The sequence below is a fragment of the Mus pahari genome, chromosome 16, assembly GCF_900095145.1.
Source record: "Mus pahari chromosome 16, PAHARI_EIJ_v1.1, whole genome shotgun sequence".
In the NCBI taxonomy this organism is placed as follows: Eukaryota; Metazoa; Chordata; class Mammalia; order Rodentia; family Muridae; genus Mus; species Mus pahari.
The window spans coordinates 13,371,857-13,389,828 of NC_034605.1; the positions used below are offsets into that span (position 1 = coordinate 13,371,857).

At 44.1% G+C, this 17,972-nt stretch overlaps 1 protein-coding gene across 2 annotated transcripts in view; it reads left to right on the top strand.

Annotated features, from left to right (window-relative positions):
* The window catches only part of Adarb2 (adenosine deaminase RNA specific B2 (inactive)), a 531,509-nt gene that overhangs the window by 347,142 nt on the left and 166,395 nt on the right, over positions 1 to 17,972 (top strand). For both annotated transcript variants that reach the window (XM_021215573.2, XM_021215571.2), the window contains exons 2-3: positions 5,718 to 5,804; positions 16,175 to 17,082. In XM_021215573.2, the coding sequence (XP_021071232.1) occupies positions 5,718 to 5,804; positions 16,175 to 17,082 (995 nt within the window). The remainder of the gene's footprint in view (positions 1 to 5,717; positions 5,805 to 16,174; positions 17,083 to 17,972) is intronic.

Below are 17,972 nucleotides of genomic sequence, written 5' to 3' on the forward strand. Positions count from 1 at the left end.
TCCTTTGAAATTTATTAGGACCTGTTTTATTTCTAAGCAGATTATCTCTCTCAGTAAGTGTGCTGCGGTATCATGAGATGAAAGTACACACCTCTCTTGTTGATCAGAGTATTCTGTGCATGTCCCTGAGATCAGGCTAGCTCCAAGCTCTGCTTCAGCCTCTCCTCCATACCATCTCTCTTCCCTGCGTTTCCTCCCCAGATCAGAGAGGAATGCTAAAATCTCATGGCCGTGCATCTGTCTACCCTTCAGCTTATGTTTGCTAGTTTTTGATTCATGCTGCTTGAAACTCTAAGTGAACTCAGTCTCAAGGATATCCTTTTAATGGTTTATTGTGATTACATGACTTTTTAATTCATGGGAATTTCCCGAATCTCAAGACTTACGATATCTGTTGTTAATTCAGCCTTGTGACTAGTACCTTCATGGTATATCTGTCCATACATACTCATCTTCAATGTGTCTCAAGCAAACTGATGATCTACTTTCCATTTATCCCATATGGCATCTGGTCCTCCCTTGTCTTTTTAATTAACTGCTCATATTTTTTTGTTTTATTTTGTATTGTAGGGTTCTTAGATCTTGTGTGTTTGTTTGGTTGATTTGGTCTTTGTTTTGCTTTTGGGTTTTTTTTTTTTTTTTTTGTTTTTGTCTCACTCTGTAGCCCAAGGGAGCCGGGCGTCCACTATACAGTGCAGTGTGACCTGAACAACTGCAGTCTTCCAGCTTTGACCTCCCTACTGCTGGATTACCAGCACGAGCTACTATACCCAGCACTGATCAGTAATGGTCAACACTGTATTTTATTTTATGGGTTTTGTTTGTTTGTTTTTTACTTTTTAACTGTATCTCTATTTTTTATTTATTTATTTTTAGTGATAGGTTAAAATCTTTAAATCTGCTTATTTAGTCAGTCACTAAATAAGCATCCCTAATCTCTAATCCAATGAGTGTTTTGTTTTAGACATTACAGTTTTGAGCTTTAAATGCTTCACTTTTAGAGTTTTACTTTTAAATTTCTGTTTCTTTATCAAGATTCCATCTACTTACTCATTGTGCCTATGGTTTCTTTAAAATTGTTATTTTCAATTCTTTGCTTGTTTTTGTTTGTTTTTGAGATGGGATCTTAAAATGTGTCTTTTGTTGGCTTGGAATTTGCTGTGTAGACCAGGATGGCCTCAAACTCCCAGAGATTTTCCTGATCCCAAGCTCTGGGATTAAAAGTGTACACTACTGTGCCTGGCTTCATTAAAATTCTTAAAGATTCCTGTACCTTCCATATAAAGCCCTTCCTGCTAATGTCAATGTCATCTAATCTTATACCTGAGCTTTCTTGCCTGTGGTTCTGTTTTCTGGCTTCTCATGCAGTGTTATCATGGTTCTTGCTTCCATCTTCTAGACATCAAAGGATGTGTGGCTGAGAATTCGGATTTTACACTGTTTCTCAACATTTCCTCTGTTAAGAAGCTTGTAGCCAATAGGCTTGCTCATTTCAGGCTGGGTGATAACCAGTCCTAAGGCATGGCCTTTCTATTATCCCAGCCAAACATAAACTTTCCCCTCTCCCTGACTGGAACACTTGATTTCATAACTCTGTAGCCTCCTGACTCTGACTCCAGCATTAAGATCCCTTGAAGGGGGAAGCTGCTCTCTGCCAGGATCACACCCTCCCTGCATTCCTGTATAGCTAAGACAGCACAGAACTCCAGCCATGTCTGGGGTCCTGTCTCTACGTCTGGTGCTTCCTTCTGCCCTCAAACTCCACTTGTCTTAATGGTGCAACCTTTGTTCTTGGCTTAGATCAGTTTGTGAACATCACTGTGGACTTTGTAGAATCTGTCTTTCTACTAGAAAAACGATTTCCTTTTCCTCAGACACAGTCCTTGTTCACTACCTGCTACCCCAACTCTGCAAATAGTCACTTCATATATCTTGTTTTATTTTAGTGATGATTACAGTGGGGGCAGTTCATCAAGGTCATCATGACCAGTAACATTTCCCTCCCTTACTAATGACCCTTCCTCCCTGCTCTCTCCAGGCATGGGCTTGGGATGCTGTAACAACATGTTCATGGGTTCTCTGTTCAACAAACAAAGGAGAAAACAGTTCCTCTGCAGCTCCTACTCTTCATTCAAAGGGAAGCAACAAGACCAACTGAACAGTTACCACATCCAACCTCTTCTTTCCCTCAGTGATATCAAGTTAGTTATGGCTTTGGCTTTAAAAAGTAAAGGAGGGGAAATCACTCTATTTTCTCATATGGGGATATTCCTCAGCATGGTCTGTCACTAAGTTTCAACTAACCATGACCATGTTTGTTTATGAATACAGTGCAAGGGATTGCTTTTGCAGAAAGCACATGTAGTTTTTTCTCCTAAATATTAACCTTTAAGTCTTTCAATCATAATCTCATCATCACATGACTTTTTCACACACACACACACACACACACACACACACACGGGATGGAGCAATGACTCGTGGCTGAGAGCATTTACTGCTCTTGCTGAGGAACCAGGTTCAGTTCCCATCACTCACACATTGGGCTACACTCATCCATAACTCAAGTTCCAGGGGATTCAGTACTCTCTTCTGATACCCAAGGGTACCTGGCAGGCACATGATGTACATACATACAGGCAAAGGAAACTTTCATACACCTAAAATAAAATAAAGAAATCTTAAACACATAGGATATTCAAGTTACATTTTACTGTCTTTGACATGGTGTTGATTATATTTTAATCTGAGAATATTTAATGGGCTCATAAAATCATACATATTTAAAGTATATCATGTTATGATTTTATAGATGTATACATTGTATAATTATCATAATTAGGTTAATATGCCCATTATCACTCGGAGTTACCATTGTGTGGTGTGTGTGTGTGTGTGTGTGTGTGTGTGTGTGTAAGAGCATAAAATCTATTCTCATTAGGCTGCAAGCGTTCAATGCATTACTGTTGCCTACAGTCATGATGCTGCTCATTAGGGAATCAGAACCCTGTCCTCTTATACATGAAAGCTTTATGTTCTTTGACTGGCATCTCCCCACTCACACCCCAGCCTTTTCAGATTGCACATGTAAATGAGGTCATACGGCACATATCTTTTGCTACAAAGCCCATAATTTCAACCATTTGAGGGCAAATTGAATGGATTCCTTCTTTTCCATGAAGGACATTCTACTGTGAGGGAGCACCACATTTTTTGTTTATTCATTCATCTGTCAGTAGACACTTGAATGTCCGTGTCTAAGCCACAGTGAAGTGACACTTTTAGTCCTTTGTGGTATAGACCTATGAGAGAGATTGGTATGTCCATAGCAGTATACTGTTTCATGTTATCACCGATGCAGCTCAGGACCTGGACTTTCATATGCACCTTTACCAACACACCATTTTCTCTTCTTGTTTACCGTAGCTGCCCTGTCGGTGTAGTGTGCTGTTTCATTGTGGTACTCCTTCCACTTGCTCTCTGCTAATAGCTACTGCCATTAATCATTGTCTGCTCATTAGCCAGCAGAGTATCCTCCTTGGAAATATCCACGCCCTTTTCCTTAAGCATGAACTTTAGATACATAATAAGTACTTGTCCTGGCTTATCCATGCCTCACACAATATGGAGAATCTATGTTCACTGAAAAACCCTCTTCATCCAACATTCAGATTTAACTGCATGCACTCCTTTTGTTTGATAGACATGAAAAAATAAACAAACAAAAAAACAGCAACAGCAAAAAGCAAGGACTTGAATGGATCTAAAATAGTCTTTATATATTTCACAATTTTGCCGTGAAATAGTTTGGTATATTTTGTGGGTGTTTCGCTGGTATTCCTGCTTTATTAAAAAAAATTATAATTTCATTTTGAGATCCTCCAGACAAAATCATTTGAGCTTCACAGTCTTGGTGCGATGTTATTGGACTCACTTAATGAAATTATAACTCAAGCAAGGTATTTCATTCTGTTGGAGTAAATGAGCTTGTGTGGCAGGGCTCAGGGGGAGCAAAGCCTTCGATGTGTAGATCCTTAGTGTTTGCTAGAATGAAGGAGGAGCAGGCACTTCATATTAGAGTTATTTATTGTTCTCTTTCTGTGAACACTATATTGGTGCCTGTCCCTACTGGAAACAGCAGCTGTTAACAGGCTCCGAGATGAATTTCAATGTGATCTCCCTGGCCTCGGGAAAGATTGTCTAAAGAGAAAACAGGCTCAGCCTTGGAAGAAAAGAACCAATCCCAACCTAGGCCTGGTTGCCTGAAGGCTAAGGGCACCTAAAAAGCAACAGTGAGTGTTTTTATGGGTATCTGCCCTTAGATCAAGGTATAAGTGCAAATGGGAATACGGGTACGGGCAGGACTCCTCTGTAATAACAGGATGAGGTCAGAAGCAGGGTTGAGCATGGTAACTCCTTTAAAACATCCTGCCCCGAGGTAAGGAAGGCAGCGGAGGAGAAAGAAAGGACCCTGCACGGCACAGTCCTTCTTGGCCAAGCCCCAAGCAGCTTAAGAGAAGATCTGAAATACCTCTAATGCAAGTCTGTACCACAACTGACAAGCACTTTCATCCGTGGTCCTTTAAAAACTATGGTCCAGAATCATAAGGAAATGAGAGCTGTGCAGACACAAGGAGAGTCTATGCTGGTGCCTCGAGTCTCTGGCAGGCTTTCTAGAGAATAGGTGCTGTATGAGCAGATCCCCACAGCTTCTGCAGCATAGTTTGTTCCGTGGAAACTTCTAAAATAAGGAACTCTGACTCCTTTAACTGCTCATTTTAAAATGTGTTTTACAAGGGCACTTCCCACCTAGAATTCTGTCACCTATGTGTTTAAGTGCGAAATTGCCACTTTGGCATGTTGATGGATGCCAGAAATGTTAGTCTCTGAGAGACTGAGATAGAAGGATAGCAAATTCAAGGCCAGCCTGGGCTGCACAGCGAGATGCACATCATCAAGGACAGGAAAGCATGCAGAAAGCCAGTTGTCCCTTTGTCCCTGAAATTACATCGGTGTCAATGACATTTGACTATCCTTAGGATAGTTCAGGCCCTTTACCTGACCCTGGCCTAGTTCTCCCCTCTAGCACTTCTACTTAAATACCCACAAAGTGACAAGACTATAGATCCAATACGCGTGTGTGTGTGTGTGTGTGTGTGTGTGTGTGTGTGTCTGTATATGTATATGTGTGTTTCTCATTGTCTACTTTTTTATGTCATAGCTATAGCTCAAGAGCTCAGAGCAAATATTCCACCAATGAGAGAGGTTAGGAGAATCCTTGCCTTTACTGGGACAAGTCTCCTAATTCTGGAATTGTGTTACTGGATTTTGATTATTTTAGGAATTTCTTTATATGGTAGGTGTTAGCTCATTCACCTATAAGTAGATGAAATGTTATTACCCTGAAGACAGCTATTTAAAGTTTTCAGGGATGTGAAACAAGGGCAGAGAAGATTCCAAAAGTAAATAACTAAATATATAAGAGAAGAAAAATGGAAATCATAAGATTTTAAATTGAATAGAGAGAGGAATTTGATAAAAACGCTGTCTGAAATTCAATAATAATTTTTTTAAAAAGAGCCACAATGAGGTGTCTGCAGCCACGATGACCTTCCCACCTCTCCTTTCCAACCTCTTGGTAATAAGAACATAAGAAAGCACTGGGCTTTTCTGAACCTCGATGTCAAAAGTGCATCTCCTCTTCTTTCTCTTTCCAGACAAAGTCAGCATACTGTCAACCTTCCTCGCTCCTTTCAAGTACCTAAGTCCTGGCACCACAAACACAGAGGATGAAGATAACCTTAGTAAGCAGCCCTTTTCTTATGGAGGGGTGGTACTCCCTGGATGTGTATGGGGGTGGGAATGTCTTTCCCTGTCTCCTTGAAGCCATGGAGGGGGAGTGTTGGTCTGGCCAACTATAGGAGGTCCCGTATCCACTTCCGTCAGGCCATCATCTCAAGTTCCACCCTTACCCATAGTTCCATCCTCATCCATAGTTTCGTCCTCACCCGTAGTCCCACATTCTCCATACTCTCACAGTTACAGTAAACGATCATCACCCAAGGTATGGAATCCTTACCCAAAGTCTCACCCTCACCTGAAGTCCATCTTCACCCTCAGGACCAGATGCACACAGATGTTTATTCTCACCCATAGCCTATGCCTACATGCAATCCCATCATTACCATAGTCCCAGCTGGAATCTACCCTGACCAGCAGCCTAACCCACCTGTAGGACCAAACTCATACAGAGCCCTCTCCCAGAGTCTCATGTTCATGTGCCATCTTCCCTTGCAGTCTCTCATCCTTCCAGTTGAAGTTCTGTCCCCATTTGGAATCCCAGCTCCCATTGCAGCTCCATCTGTATCAGACACCTCCTTCTCATCTAAAGCTGGGGTCTGTGGAGTCTCAGGCCTGTCCAAAGCCTCACATCTCACCGAGAATCTTATCACCACCAGGAAATCTACCCTTAATTGAAATCCCAGTCTCATCTATACCCTATCTTCGTATGGATCATCCTTATTATAAGAATAAGAAAATATCAGTAATGCACAACCAAGAACCCCAAGGAATGTGGGAAATAAACCAGTTTTCTTAGACTATTCTCTTTTTTCTTTCCTTCATTCTCTTCTTGTAACTACAGAGGAAAAAAAATGATTGTAGTATCATGGTGTCTCAAGAATAGACTTTAACGTTCTTAAAAAGAAAAGAAAAAAGGTCAACTAGGGGTTTTCTATTGAAACATCTCTGGTGCATGACGTTGGAGAAGAATAGGAGAGCATCATTAAATGTCTGGTTTGAAGCTGGGTTAGAGAAAGGGGTCATATCCATATCATCCGCTTACATCCATAAGGAGAGCGCAGAACAGAAACTAGCAGAGAGAGAAAAGGAAGTCAGAAGAGAGGAGAGACAAGAGACAAAGGAGAGAGAAGGGGAGGAAGAAGAGGGAGGGAGGGAGGGGAGAATTGGGAGAGGAGAGGAGAAGAGAGGAAAGGAGAGAAGGGGAGGGGAGAGGAGAAGAGAGGAGAGGAGAGGAGAGGAGAGGAGAGTCAGAAAATTGCACACCTCATACCTGGGGCATACTGTCAAACATTTAAAAGAAAAGGCCAAACATTTCACAAGAACATCTCTCTGAATTTAATATCACCTAACAGATGGGCTTCTTTTTCAACTAAAATGAGCTAAGAATGTGCTTGTCATGGGATGGGAAGGAGGCAAGGTGCTATTGATGGTTGCTAAGATAATTGGCTGAATCAAGCAAAAACACTGGCAGAGATTTCCATAGGAACTGAGACCCATGTTGTCGCCAACCACTACGAATCAAAACACACTATTGTGGGCACCCCTCTCCAGCCAGTCACTGATGCTATTGGATGTGGAGATTTCTTCCTGTAAGTAGTCACTTTCCTCATAGCTGTGACAAATGCCAGCAAAAGCACCTTAAGGAAGGGAGGTTGTATTTTAGCTCACAGTGCAAGACTATCACGGCGGGGCAGTCACGGCTGCAGAGCATGAATTGGCTGTTCACATTGCAGCCACCACAGGGAGGCAGAGAGGGATGAATGCAAACGCTCAGCTTACTTTTCCTCTTTAAGTTCACGATCTCAGACCACGGGGCGATGTCACCCAAATCTAGGGAGGGTCTTGCTGCCTTAGTTCACCCAGATCAGAAACTCCCACACAAAGGAGCCCAGCACTTTTTCACCTAGATAATCATGTCTAGATCCTGTCAAGTTGGCAGTGAATAGTAGCCATCACATGTCCCTACACCACTGTAGGCCCAAAAGTAAAGCTGAGAGAGTTCGAAGGTCATAACCTTGCCAGATGTTCACAATCTTCTGCTCAGATCTTTTTTATTTCCAAAGGAATGAATAGAAAGGTGATGGATAGGGGAAGAAATTGACTGGGCTTAGACGTGAGCTCTTGACCATCTCTAGGCTGCCCTCTTAGCAAGGTTCATGGTTCAAAGTAAAACCTTGACAGGTCATTGTGTATATCCTCTTGTGGTGGTCTGAATTTAAGAGTTTTCAGATCAGTCAAGTTACGAATGACTATCTCAGAAACCTTAGAAAGACTGAGGTAAAAAAGCAGAGTGTGTGTGCCGAGTTTATTCTGACACACACACCAGCAGCAGCTGCAGCTGCGGCAGCAGCTTCTCTTCTGAGCACCTGTAGCATTTGACTCCCTCCTGAGTCTGACAGGAAAGTAGAGGCCTGGATTGGGGTCAAGGAGTTCTGCATGCATGTTCACTCTTGGGCTTGTGAGCTTGCAAATGGGCATGGAGGTGTTATCAGCACAGAAAGTCACAGAGTCAAAGAGAGCTGGGGACATAAAACACAAGGAATGCTCAATCAAGGACTTGCAACTAAAGCCACTTTCCTCTGATTTGGTTTACTGGATAATGGAAAAAAAAACATGTGGATAAAAATAACTCTTAATTGTTTATTATATATCAAAATATTCTTGAAGTGCACGCGTACAAGTACTTGTGACTGTGCGTGATTATATATATGGAAGCCAGAAGAGGATATTGCATGTCTTCCTCTATTGTTCTGCATTTGATTTTATTTTTGTTTTGTGTTGTGTTGTGCTGTGTTGTGTTTGTTGAGACACTGTCTCTTCACTGAACCTGAAACTCATGTCTCTATCAGGTTGTATCTGTCAAGCAGTCACTAGGACCTGCCTTTGTCTACACCCCAGCATTAAGGTTAAGGATGCCCATGGCAGCTCCTGGCTTTAGCATAGGCAGTGGAGATCAAAACGCAGGTCCTCATGTTTGCATAGCAAGCACGTTACCCACTACACCATCTTCTCAGAACCCGCTTTCCCTCTAGATGCTGTTCATTCATTTAGAAAACTATTTTTATGTGTTTGTACTTGGTATGTACATGTCCATGGTGTGAGTGGTATTCATGTTTATCTATGTATGTGTGAAATGACACATACATCTGTGAGAGTGGTATATGTGGTAGACGTACATGTCTGTATACATATGTGTAGTGTACATGAACATATGTGTGGAAGCAAGGGTGGGGAAGAGGAATCCACTCTAAGCCCCATTCCTCATGTGTTGCATTCTCTGAACCTGCTATTCCAGCTACTGCTCTATTGCAAAGACAGTTCATGTCTAACCATTTAGATGGCTTCAACTGTTCAAGAGTGCCTCTCAGCAGCTACCTAGATTCTGGCATTCTGGAATTTGTAAAAGATATCACCTAGAGCTTCTCCATTTCAAGAAGTTGTGCAGAGAGACAGAGAAACATGGTCAGGACACATCCACCACACACACATATAGGCTTTGCATATAGAACATTGGTATCTAGGATCCAATCACCAGCAGGGCTGGATCTGAACCGGGAGACCCTCATGCAATACTATGCTTGCAAGACTTGTCTGCCATCAGTATTCTGCCCTGAGAAGGCTTCCTTGCTACATGGAACAGAACTAGGTCCCTCTCTGCCCTGGCCCCACCCTCTGCTCAGAAGTTGAGATTTGGCTCAGATTCAATGATAAACAACTGAGACCAAGAGCAGAGGACCTCCATCTGCTTTTCCCTGAATCCCATGCACACTTGACACAGCTTCATAGGTTACTCATGGCAAGTCTTTGAAGAAGGCATCTTCTACCAGCTGCCACACCCACATGCAACCAGCAAATGCCAAGTTCCTGGTACCTCGTGCACACCTCAGCCTGAACCTATCTGCCAGGCACTGAATAGTGTAGGCTATCTCCTGACCCTCTACTCACCAAATCCTCCCCACTGTCTGGAGGAAGAACTGGGCTGCTTGCCTCTCTGCTGTTATTAAGCCCCGTCACCGGGGAGGAGCGGCTCTGTTTTTAAAACCAGGGCTGCTTGGCAGCCGAATAACCTTCACCAGGAACAATATTATCTCTTCAAATGTAGCGTGGCGCACTGGATGGCTGGCTCTCCAGAGCCCTCCTGACCCGCAGACATGACAGTGCCATTACCAGTGATGCATACAATCCCAATGATGCCAAGCCATGAAAGGAAGCAAGCCGGGTGTACATAATAACCCGGTAGAAGATTCTGGCCTGCTAGGGAGCCAGCAGAGAAGGAGAAGGTACACAAATAAATCCACAAACAAGCAAGGCTTCTTAGGGATGATAGCTGTATGATCCCATCTCAGACCAGACTGCCACCTTGTCTAACCATTCCTGAATGTCATCAGCCCCGGTCATCAAGCTTAATAAACTGCAAATAACAGAGTTATTTTGGAAAATAAATATGTAGCCACAGCAATGAGAATATACAATTTTTTTCCTTCCTGTCCAAAATGCAGTTCCTTCATGCGTTGGACCTTCAGACATGGCATTATAATTGCCGGCACATTTTGTCAAATGAGATAATGTGCTTATAAGGCTCGGGAGGCGAGTCCAGGTGGGAGAAAAACAGAATGGAAATAATTTCATTTTTCATTTTCCTGTACAGATGCCTTCCTGACTTAGACATTTTCTTTCCGAGCCTGGCGGTCTTCAAATTGCTCGTGATTGTTCTATTTCTGTTGCTTATGGTATTTATCTAATGCCCGTCTGAAGTTATTTGCTTGCTTTCCCCCTCTAATTCCCACAATGAGAAGACTCGTGCATGGAACTCCATGAATGGACCATATGGAAGTCAAAGTTCACAGATGTCTTTTTTTTTTTTTTTTTAAATGCTGTCTTGACAGAGTGAGACGATTCTCCATTATGGCGAGACAGAAGAGCCACGGGCATATAGGTGGTGGATGTGGTCTCCTTGGGAGTGAGTTTCCTGAGGAAAGATGTTTGGAACCCAAATCAGGAATGTTCTAAGGGGAGTAGGGGGTGAGACTATGTGTGTCAGGTAGAGTGAGGGGTCATACCAGAGTTACTGCATCATTCTACCCCGGTTCCTGGCTCCTCGGCATCCCGAGCTATGTCTGATATGCTCACGAATATGCACTTGTACATACCCATGTATGTGTATTAGTGACAAGATTGCCCATGATCTAATTTACTCTCTCATTCAATGGGGGGGGGGGGGCTGGGGCTTCAGGAATGCTCAAAGAAAGGAATACGTTTACAATGTGACTAGAAGGGGAGGACCCGCCAGGTAGGAAGAACAGGAGAAGGTAGAAAGTCCCCGTGTCCCCTCAACCCAGGTATGCACACATGCTATCAGAGTAAGAATCCCAGATCTGCCCTGGGAGTTGACAGTGCAGGTGCAACAGTGTTCACCCTCCCCATTTGTTTGTAGGGTCCAGGGCTCTCCCCTCTATTCCCCAAGCACGCTCCTTCACACGTCGCTCTTCAAGTCTGTGTTGAAAAGTCAGAGATTTATTGTTTGATCTCCTGGCTTTTTGAATCCGTCGATTATTATATGTAACAATTGGGCGCATAAAACCTATTAACTAAATGGTGGGGAAAAAAAGAATATAATTTCCTGGGTCAGAGGAGGGGAGTGGAGCATATTTAATGCCTTCTCTGTGAAGAGGAGAATATGAAGGTGTGACGTCAGAGTTAGAGCTGTGAAGAGCCCACAGGAAAGGATGGCACTAGTAAGGTACTCACATGCAGCTTGGACCTAGGTATGAGCTTAGCTGTAAAAGGATATGCATATCTGCAGGCAATATTAGAGTAAGGAAAGGTCCTTCTGTCTCCAGCCTTGCCACAAGAGGACTGTTACCAGTGTCTGTGTTGCTCCCAGTGACAGAAAGGGGCCCTAGAAGAAAAGATAGGGCTTTTATCCACATGAATGGACATATAGGCAATGCAATAAGCTCTCACGGGAGTGAACGTTTGCCCTGACAAGCAAAGGAAGAGACCAGGAATGTCTTTTGTTCTGCTCCTAGGGAGCTGGCGCCGTTCTTTGGTTAACATTTCAGGATGGTCAGATCAATATCTCTCATTCAGCACACCAGAGAAATCAGAAAACGATTAACCCTTCTCTCTGGAATATCCTGGGATTTCTAGGGAAACTGTTGGAAATCACCAGCAAATAAAATAGTCATGAAGAGAAGCTGGATACAGATGCAAATAGGGGTCCTGAACTGTTTCCCTGCTGCACTTTAAAGTGACCCTGTGGTGGCGATTTTATTAAGCCTGATAGATAGACAAACAGACAGATAGACAGAGAGAGACAGACAGACAGACAGACAGACAGTAGACAAATAGATACATAGTGGACAGATAGAGATATTTATATATTCACTTAACTCATCCCCACCCACTGCTGAAGCAAATACAAGTAAAATCTTCAGTCTTTCATTTAAAGAAACGAAGCTTGCACAGAGTGATCTAAGATCTCAACGTGCCTAAACAAAGGACAAGGGCATCATGTGATCTCTTGTCTGCTTGATTCTTGACCCTGTGAAGTGGCCACTGATGGGTCCCAGGACAGAGACCTCAGCCTAAGCCTAGATGGGCTCTAAAGTTCTTGCTGGACACTGAGAATTGGTTATCCAAAGCATGTCATCCCAGGGAGCCGTATGTTCTTTTTAACCAACTGCTAGTAATTATTGATTATTAAGGAAGAAGCTCACAGAGGCAGCAGGTGGTTCATATGGGTCTACCTACTTCAAGAGCAGAGACACCTGAGTTTGATATCCAGCACCCATGTGAAAAGTGTGGTGCTGGAAGCCCCTGTAACCCCAATGCTCGGGAGGCAGAAACTGGGGGATCCATGGCCATCCAGCCTAGACTACTTGGACACACACAAACAGAGAGAGAGAGAGAGAGAGAGAGAGAGAGAGAGAGAGAGAGAGAGAGAGAGAGAGAGAGAAACTTATACACCAGTCTAATAATCAAAGTTTATATGAAGAGCTCCACCTACAACAGTAGCAAGCTATTAAGAGTTATAGAAGAGAAGCAAATAAAAGGGATTTCACCATGTGTAGGGCAAAAATGTTGTTTTCTGAGTTCGATTCTCTAAGATACAGCAGAGGTCATCTGATAGGCTAGCCACCATAATCACACTGGCACACTTATTAAATCCCCACATTGTAAGAAATCAATAAGAAATTAGAGGACTCCAAGCAGGTTTCTAGGCAATCTGATGTGGGGATTTGGGAATTGTTTTGTTTGATCTTTATTTTCCAATTTGAGTTCCGTTTGGGGAAAATCACATGGTTTAATCTAATGTACGCTCCCCGTTGGCTTGAAATGCCCTAAATGGCAGAGTGCATTGCTGTGTGCATACCAGAGCACACAGCGATTAACACGAACAGTTGAGATTTAGCACTTGCTACCTAAACGGTAATTATTTCTGCTGAGATCCATAACAAATGAACGTTGCATGGTTATACCTTAGAAAACACTCAAATTCACAGTTCTGAACAAACTAACCTCCCCAAATCCTAAGTAGCAAATTGATATAGTAGTAAGCCCATTTCACAACTCAGAAAAATGAAACCGAGAGGCTGAGCTCCATTTCAACGCAGAGCCTAGTGCCCCCACATGGAGCATCCATGAAAGGGCTGCTTTGGCTTCTTTATAAAGATGTGATAGCTATGACCGATGGGCTAGCATTGAGCTAAAGGGAGGTTAGAGTGCATGCTGAAAAGAACATTCTCAAACGTCAGGATACCTCGGGAAGGCACCTGATGTTCAAAGGCATCCTTTGTGACTGTGAAATTGTACTTTCTTCTTCATTATTCTCCAACAACAATGCCATAAACTGAGAGGTGAGGAACAGAGTGGCAGTTCTGGCAGGTCTCAACCTGCGTAGCTTTCAGGCTGCACGAGAGAAGCAGGTCCATGTGTCAACAACCAACCAGGCATTCACTGTTTCTGAAGCTGTGGGTTCACTGGAAAATTCACCTGCCGTTTCCACTTGCTTAATGAGAAAAAAAAAGAACACATTCACACCTGCCACAGAGCTGAGAGCTCCCAGCCCCTGAGAACATGTGTGAGGTGCTTAGAGAAACGTGGGCATGATTCCGCCTGGCCAGATCAGCCCCGGGACTCATCACACATGGGGTAGACTTGGCTTCATTATATCCAGATGGCCCGGGGATGGGTGTTAATCTACAAAGGCCAAGAAAATGTCACAATCATTCTGCATCCATAAAATCAACTTACAGCCACTGCATGGATGAGTGCAATATGAGATTCCTAGGACTGAGTCCCAACCTAAACACTTACCATAGCAGGCAACCTCTGTAAAGAATTTCAACTCCTCAAGCCTCAGTTTCCAGCTATCTGTTCCAGCTCGTAAAGTGTTCACCCTACTAGCCACTAGCTACCTAAGGACTAATGATGAAGAAATGTAGCAAAGTTAGGTACTCAATAGAACACATCAAAGCTGGCAGGGATGGGTAGAAGATGGCAGGCTGTTCACAGGCATAATCCTTGGCTTTGGACAACACATTTTCGAGTTTAGTCTTCCAGAAGCACGTACCCTGGCAAAGTGCAGCAGGGGGCTCAGTACCATTGTGGGTTTCACACCTGGGGTTTTCTAAGAGAACAACTTTATTAGAGAACAGTTACCCAAGGTGGCTAGTCTTAAATTGTCTTTAAACTCGTCTAGCTCTCACAGTTCTATGTTACCGTTGTGAATAGGCAGCTTCTAGCTGCACAAGAGAAGCAGGTCTGTGTGTCAACAACCAACCAGGCGTTCACTGTCTGTTTCTGAAGCTGTGGGTTCACTGGAAAATTCACCTGCAATTTCCACTTGCTTAATGAGAAAAAAAAAAAAAAAAGAACACATTCACACCTGCCACGGAGCTGAGAGCTCCCAGCCCCTGAGAACATATGTGAGGTGCTTAGAGAAACGTGGGCATGATTCCGCCTGGCCAGATCAGCCCCGGAACTCATATGTATGTATATATGTGTTTACATATATACATATATGTGCACACATACATATATGTGCACGTGTGTAAAAATATGTGTACAGATATGTCTATCCATGCATATGTGTATATGTGTGTATGTATATATGTGCATATATAATATACAAAGTTATAGTTTTGTTAAATTTACTCTATCTTAATTTTTTGCAAAAGCAATAACATGTTGAATCAACAAGATGGATGAGGTGGCAAAGGTACCTGCCACCAAGCCTGATGACCTGAGTGTTCAATCCTTGGAGCCTACATGGTAGAGAGAGAAAACTGACTCCTGCAAGTTGTTCTCTGACCTGCCCACACCTGTGCCCTCATTTCTCTCTCTCTCTGTCTCTCTCTCTGTCTCTCTCTCTCTCTCTCTCTCTCTCTCACACACACACACACACACACACACACACATACTTTATTAGAAAGAAAGAAAGAAAGAAAGAAAGAAAGAAAGAAAGAAAGAAAGAAAGAAAGAAAGAAAATGCCACAGTAGAAATGAAACCATTCTTTGTTTCTTTGTCCTCTTATTTCTTTTCCTTCCTTCCCCTACCTCCTCTGGGAGATGGGGATGTGTCTTTATGATATAACTGCCCTCAGTTCTTTCATAAGTCTGATTAGATGAGTAATATGTAACATGTGTATTCTTCAGACATCCATGAATTCTATCCTACTCAGTGGATTACTTTTGCAAGTCCATTTTGCCATCCAGCATTATGAGATTTATTTAGGTTGAAGCACACCGAGACCACTAAGCTATCATGCTGTATTATCATTCCGCTGTTGAATTCTATTGCAACCTGACCAGTCCTCTAAATATGGGAAGCTATGTATTTCCTACATTTTCAACTGCAAAAACAATATACCACAATGAACATCTTTGTTAATCTCAGTTCTAGGATGTGTTCCTGATGACAGAATTCCTGAGTAGGTAATGTTTCTTGGTTGTCAGTGGGTGTTAGAAGGAAAGCACTCATCATTTGCCTATGGGTACGGAATGGGTAGGGCGTTCGTAGGTGACGACATCACAACTCATACTAATGACCAGAGACTGTGAGAACATACACAGCACACACGCCTAGCCTGTCTCTTCCACATGTCTTCTCAAGCCTGACTTTCTGAGACCTGCTGGATGATGGAGGACACCCCCCCTCCAATAGGCAAATGGTCCCCACTGGGCTCCTCTCTTGTATCTTGTGAAAGTCATTACAGCACCTTTTCCAGACCTGGTCTGAGGTGCTGATGGCAAGGGATCTAGGCACCCGGATTCCCCAGCCTTACAGAGCAATCATTAGCAATGACGTCTCTCATGAGTGGTGACCTGCCAGTGCTCTGGGTCATGACTAATTTGTTCTCACCTCCAGGTACCAGCAGTGCTGAAGTGAAGGAAAACCGAAATGTGAGCAACCTGGGGACCAGGCCCCTGCCCCCTGGAGACTGGGCCAGAGGCAGCGCACCCAGCGTTAAAAGGAAAAGGCCGCTGGAGGAAGGGAATGGGGGACATTTCTGCAAACTGCAGCTGATCTGGAAGAAGCTCTCCTGGTCTATGACACCCAAGAATGCACTGGTCCAGCTGCATGAGCTGAAACCTGGTCTGCAGTACCGAATGGTGTCACAGACTGGCCCAGTGCACGCCCCAGTTTTCGCCGTGGCCGTGGAAGTGAACGGGCTCACGTTTGAAGGCACGGGGCCCACTAAGAAGAAGGCCAAGATGCGGGCAGCAGAAATGGCCCTGAAGTCCTTTGTGCAGTTCCCCAATGCCTTCCAGGCCCACCTGGCCATGGGCAGTAGTACCAGTCCGTGCACTGACTTCACCTCTGACCAAGCTGACTTCCCAGACACGTTGTTCAAGGAGTTTGAACCATCCTCAAAAAACGAGGACTTCCCAGGCTGCCATCCCGTTGATACTGAGTTTCTGTCCTCTGCCTACCGGCGAGGACGGCTGCTCTACCACACACTGGACCTCATGGGCCAGGCTCTGCCTGACAGGTCCAGGCTGGCTCCGGGGACCTTGGGTGAGAGGAACCCTGTAGTGGTACTGAATGAGTTACGCTCAGGTCTTCGGTATGTGTGCCTCTCCGAGACAGCCGAAAAGCCCCGAGTCAAGAGCTTTGTCATGGCTGTGTGCGTGGACGGGAGGACGTTCGAAGGCTCTGGACGCAGCAAGAAGCTGGCCAAGGGCCAAGCAGCACAAGCCGCCTTGCAGGCCCTCTTCGATATCCGGCTGCCCGGTCACATACCCAGCAGGAGTAAAAGCAACCTCTTGCCACAGGTGAGACTTCGCAGGTAGCTGCCTGCTAGGTGGAAAGATGGGTGTGAGTTGGGATATTCTTGCTGTGAGCAGGGGAACGGGCTGGCCGCTCTCCCCGTGTGGCTGTGAGCAGAGTGCTGTAAACACTGGCCTTCCTGAAAAGCCCCCTTATCCAAGCACACAGAGAGAAACTGCCAGGTTTTAGAGAATCTTGAGAATGTCAAAAAGACAAAGAGATCATCAACACAGGAACTGAGCAGAAGTCATGAGAGAATACGTGAAGCCAGGCAACTTTGACAATGACAACCAGGAGAAAAGACAACCAGGGTCACAGGAAACAAGTGGAGACTACAGGGTCTTCTGTCCCCACCAAGTGGCCTAGGCTGCAGGAAAGGTAGGATTCATTTGCCAGGCCCTCTGGAAACTTAGAAGTAAACGTTGCTTGGTGATCCTGGCTGAGTTTCCAGTCGGTTACTCTGGGCAAACCAAGATGGGAATTGTCTCATTGGGAGTGACCAGGACCTCTGTAACTGTAGTTTCCAACCAGGTGGTAACTTCTGCAGTAAGACACTAGCACAGACCAAGAGTACGTGAAGAATAACTTGCTGGAAGGCAGAGGGACTTAGGAATTAGAGTTAGAGCCCTGTAGATATGATTCAATTGGCCTACCCAACATGCATGAAGCCATGGGTCCGATCCTCAGCACAGCATGGACCAGAACAGTGGCACATGTATAATCCCAGCACTGGAGAGGCAGAGGCAAGAAGATGGAGAGTTCAACGTTATCTTCAGTTACAAAGTAAATTCAAGGTCAACCTGGCATGTATGAGAAAGAAGGATAGGGGAAGGAGGGAGGGAGGGAGGGGAAGAAGGAAGGAAGGAAGGAAGGAAGGAAGGAAGGAAGGAAGGAA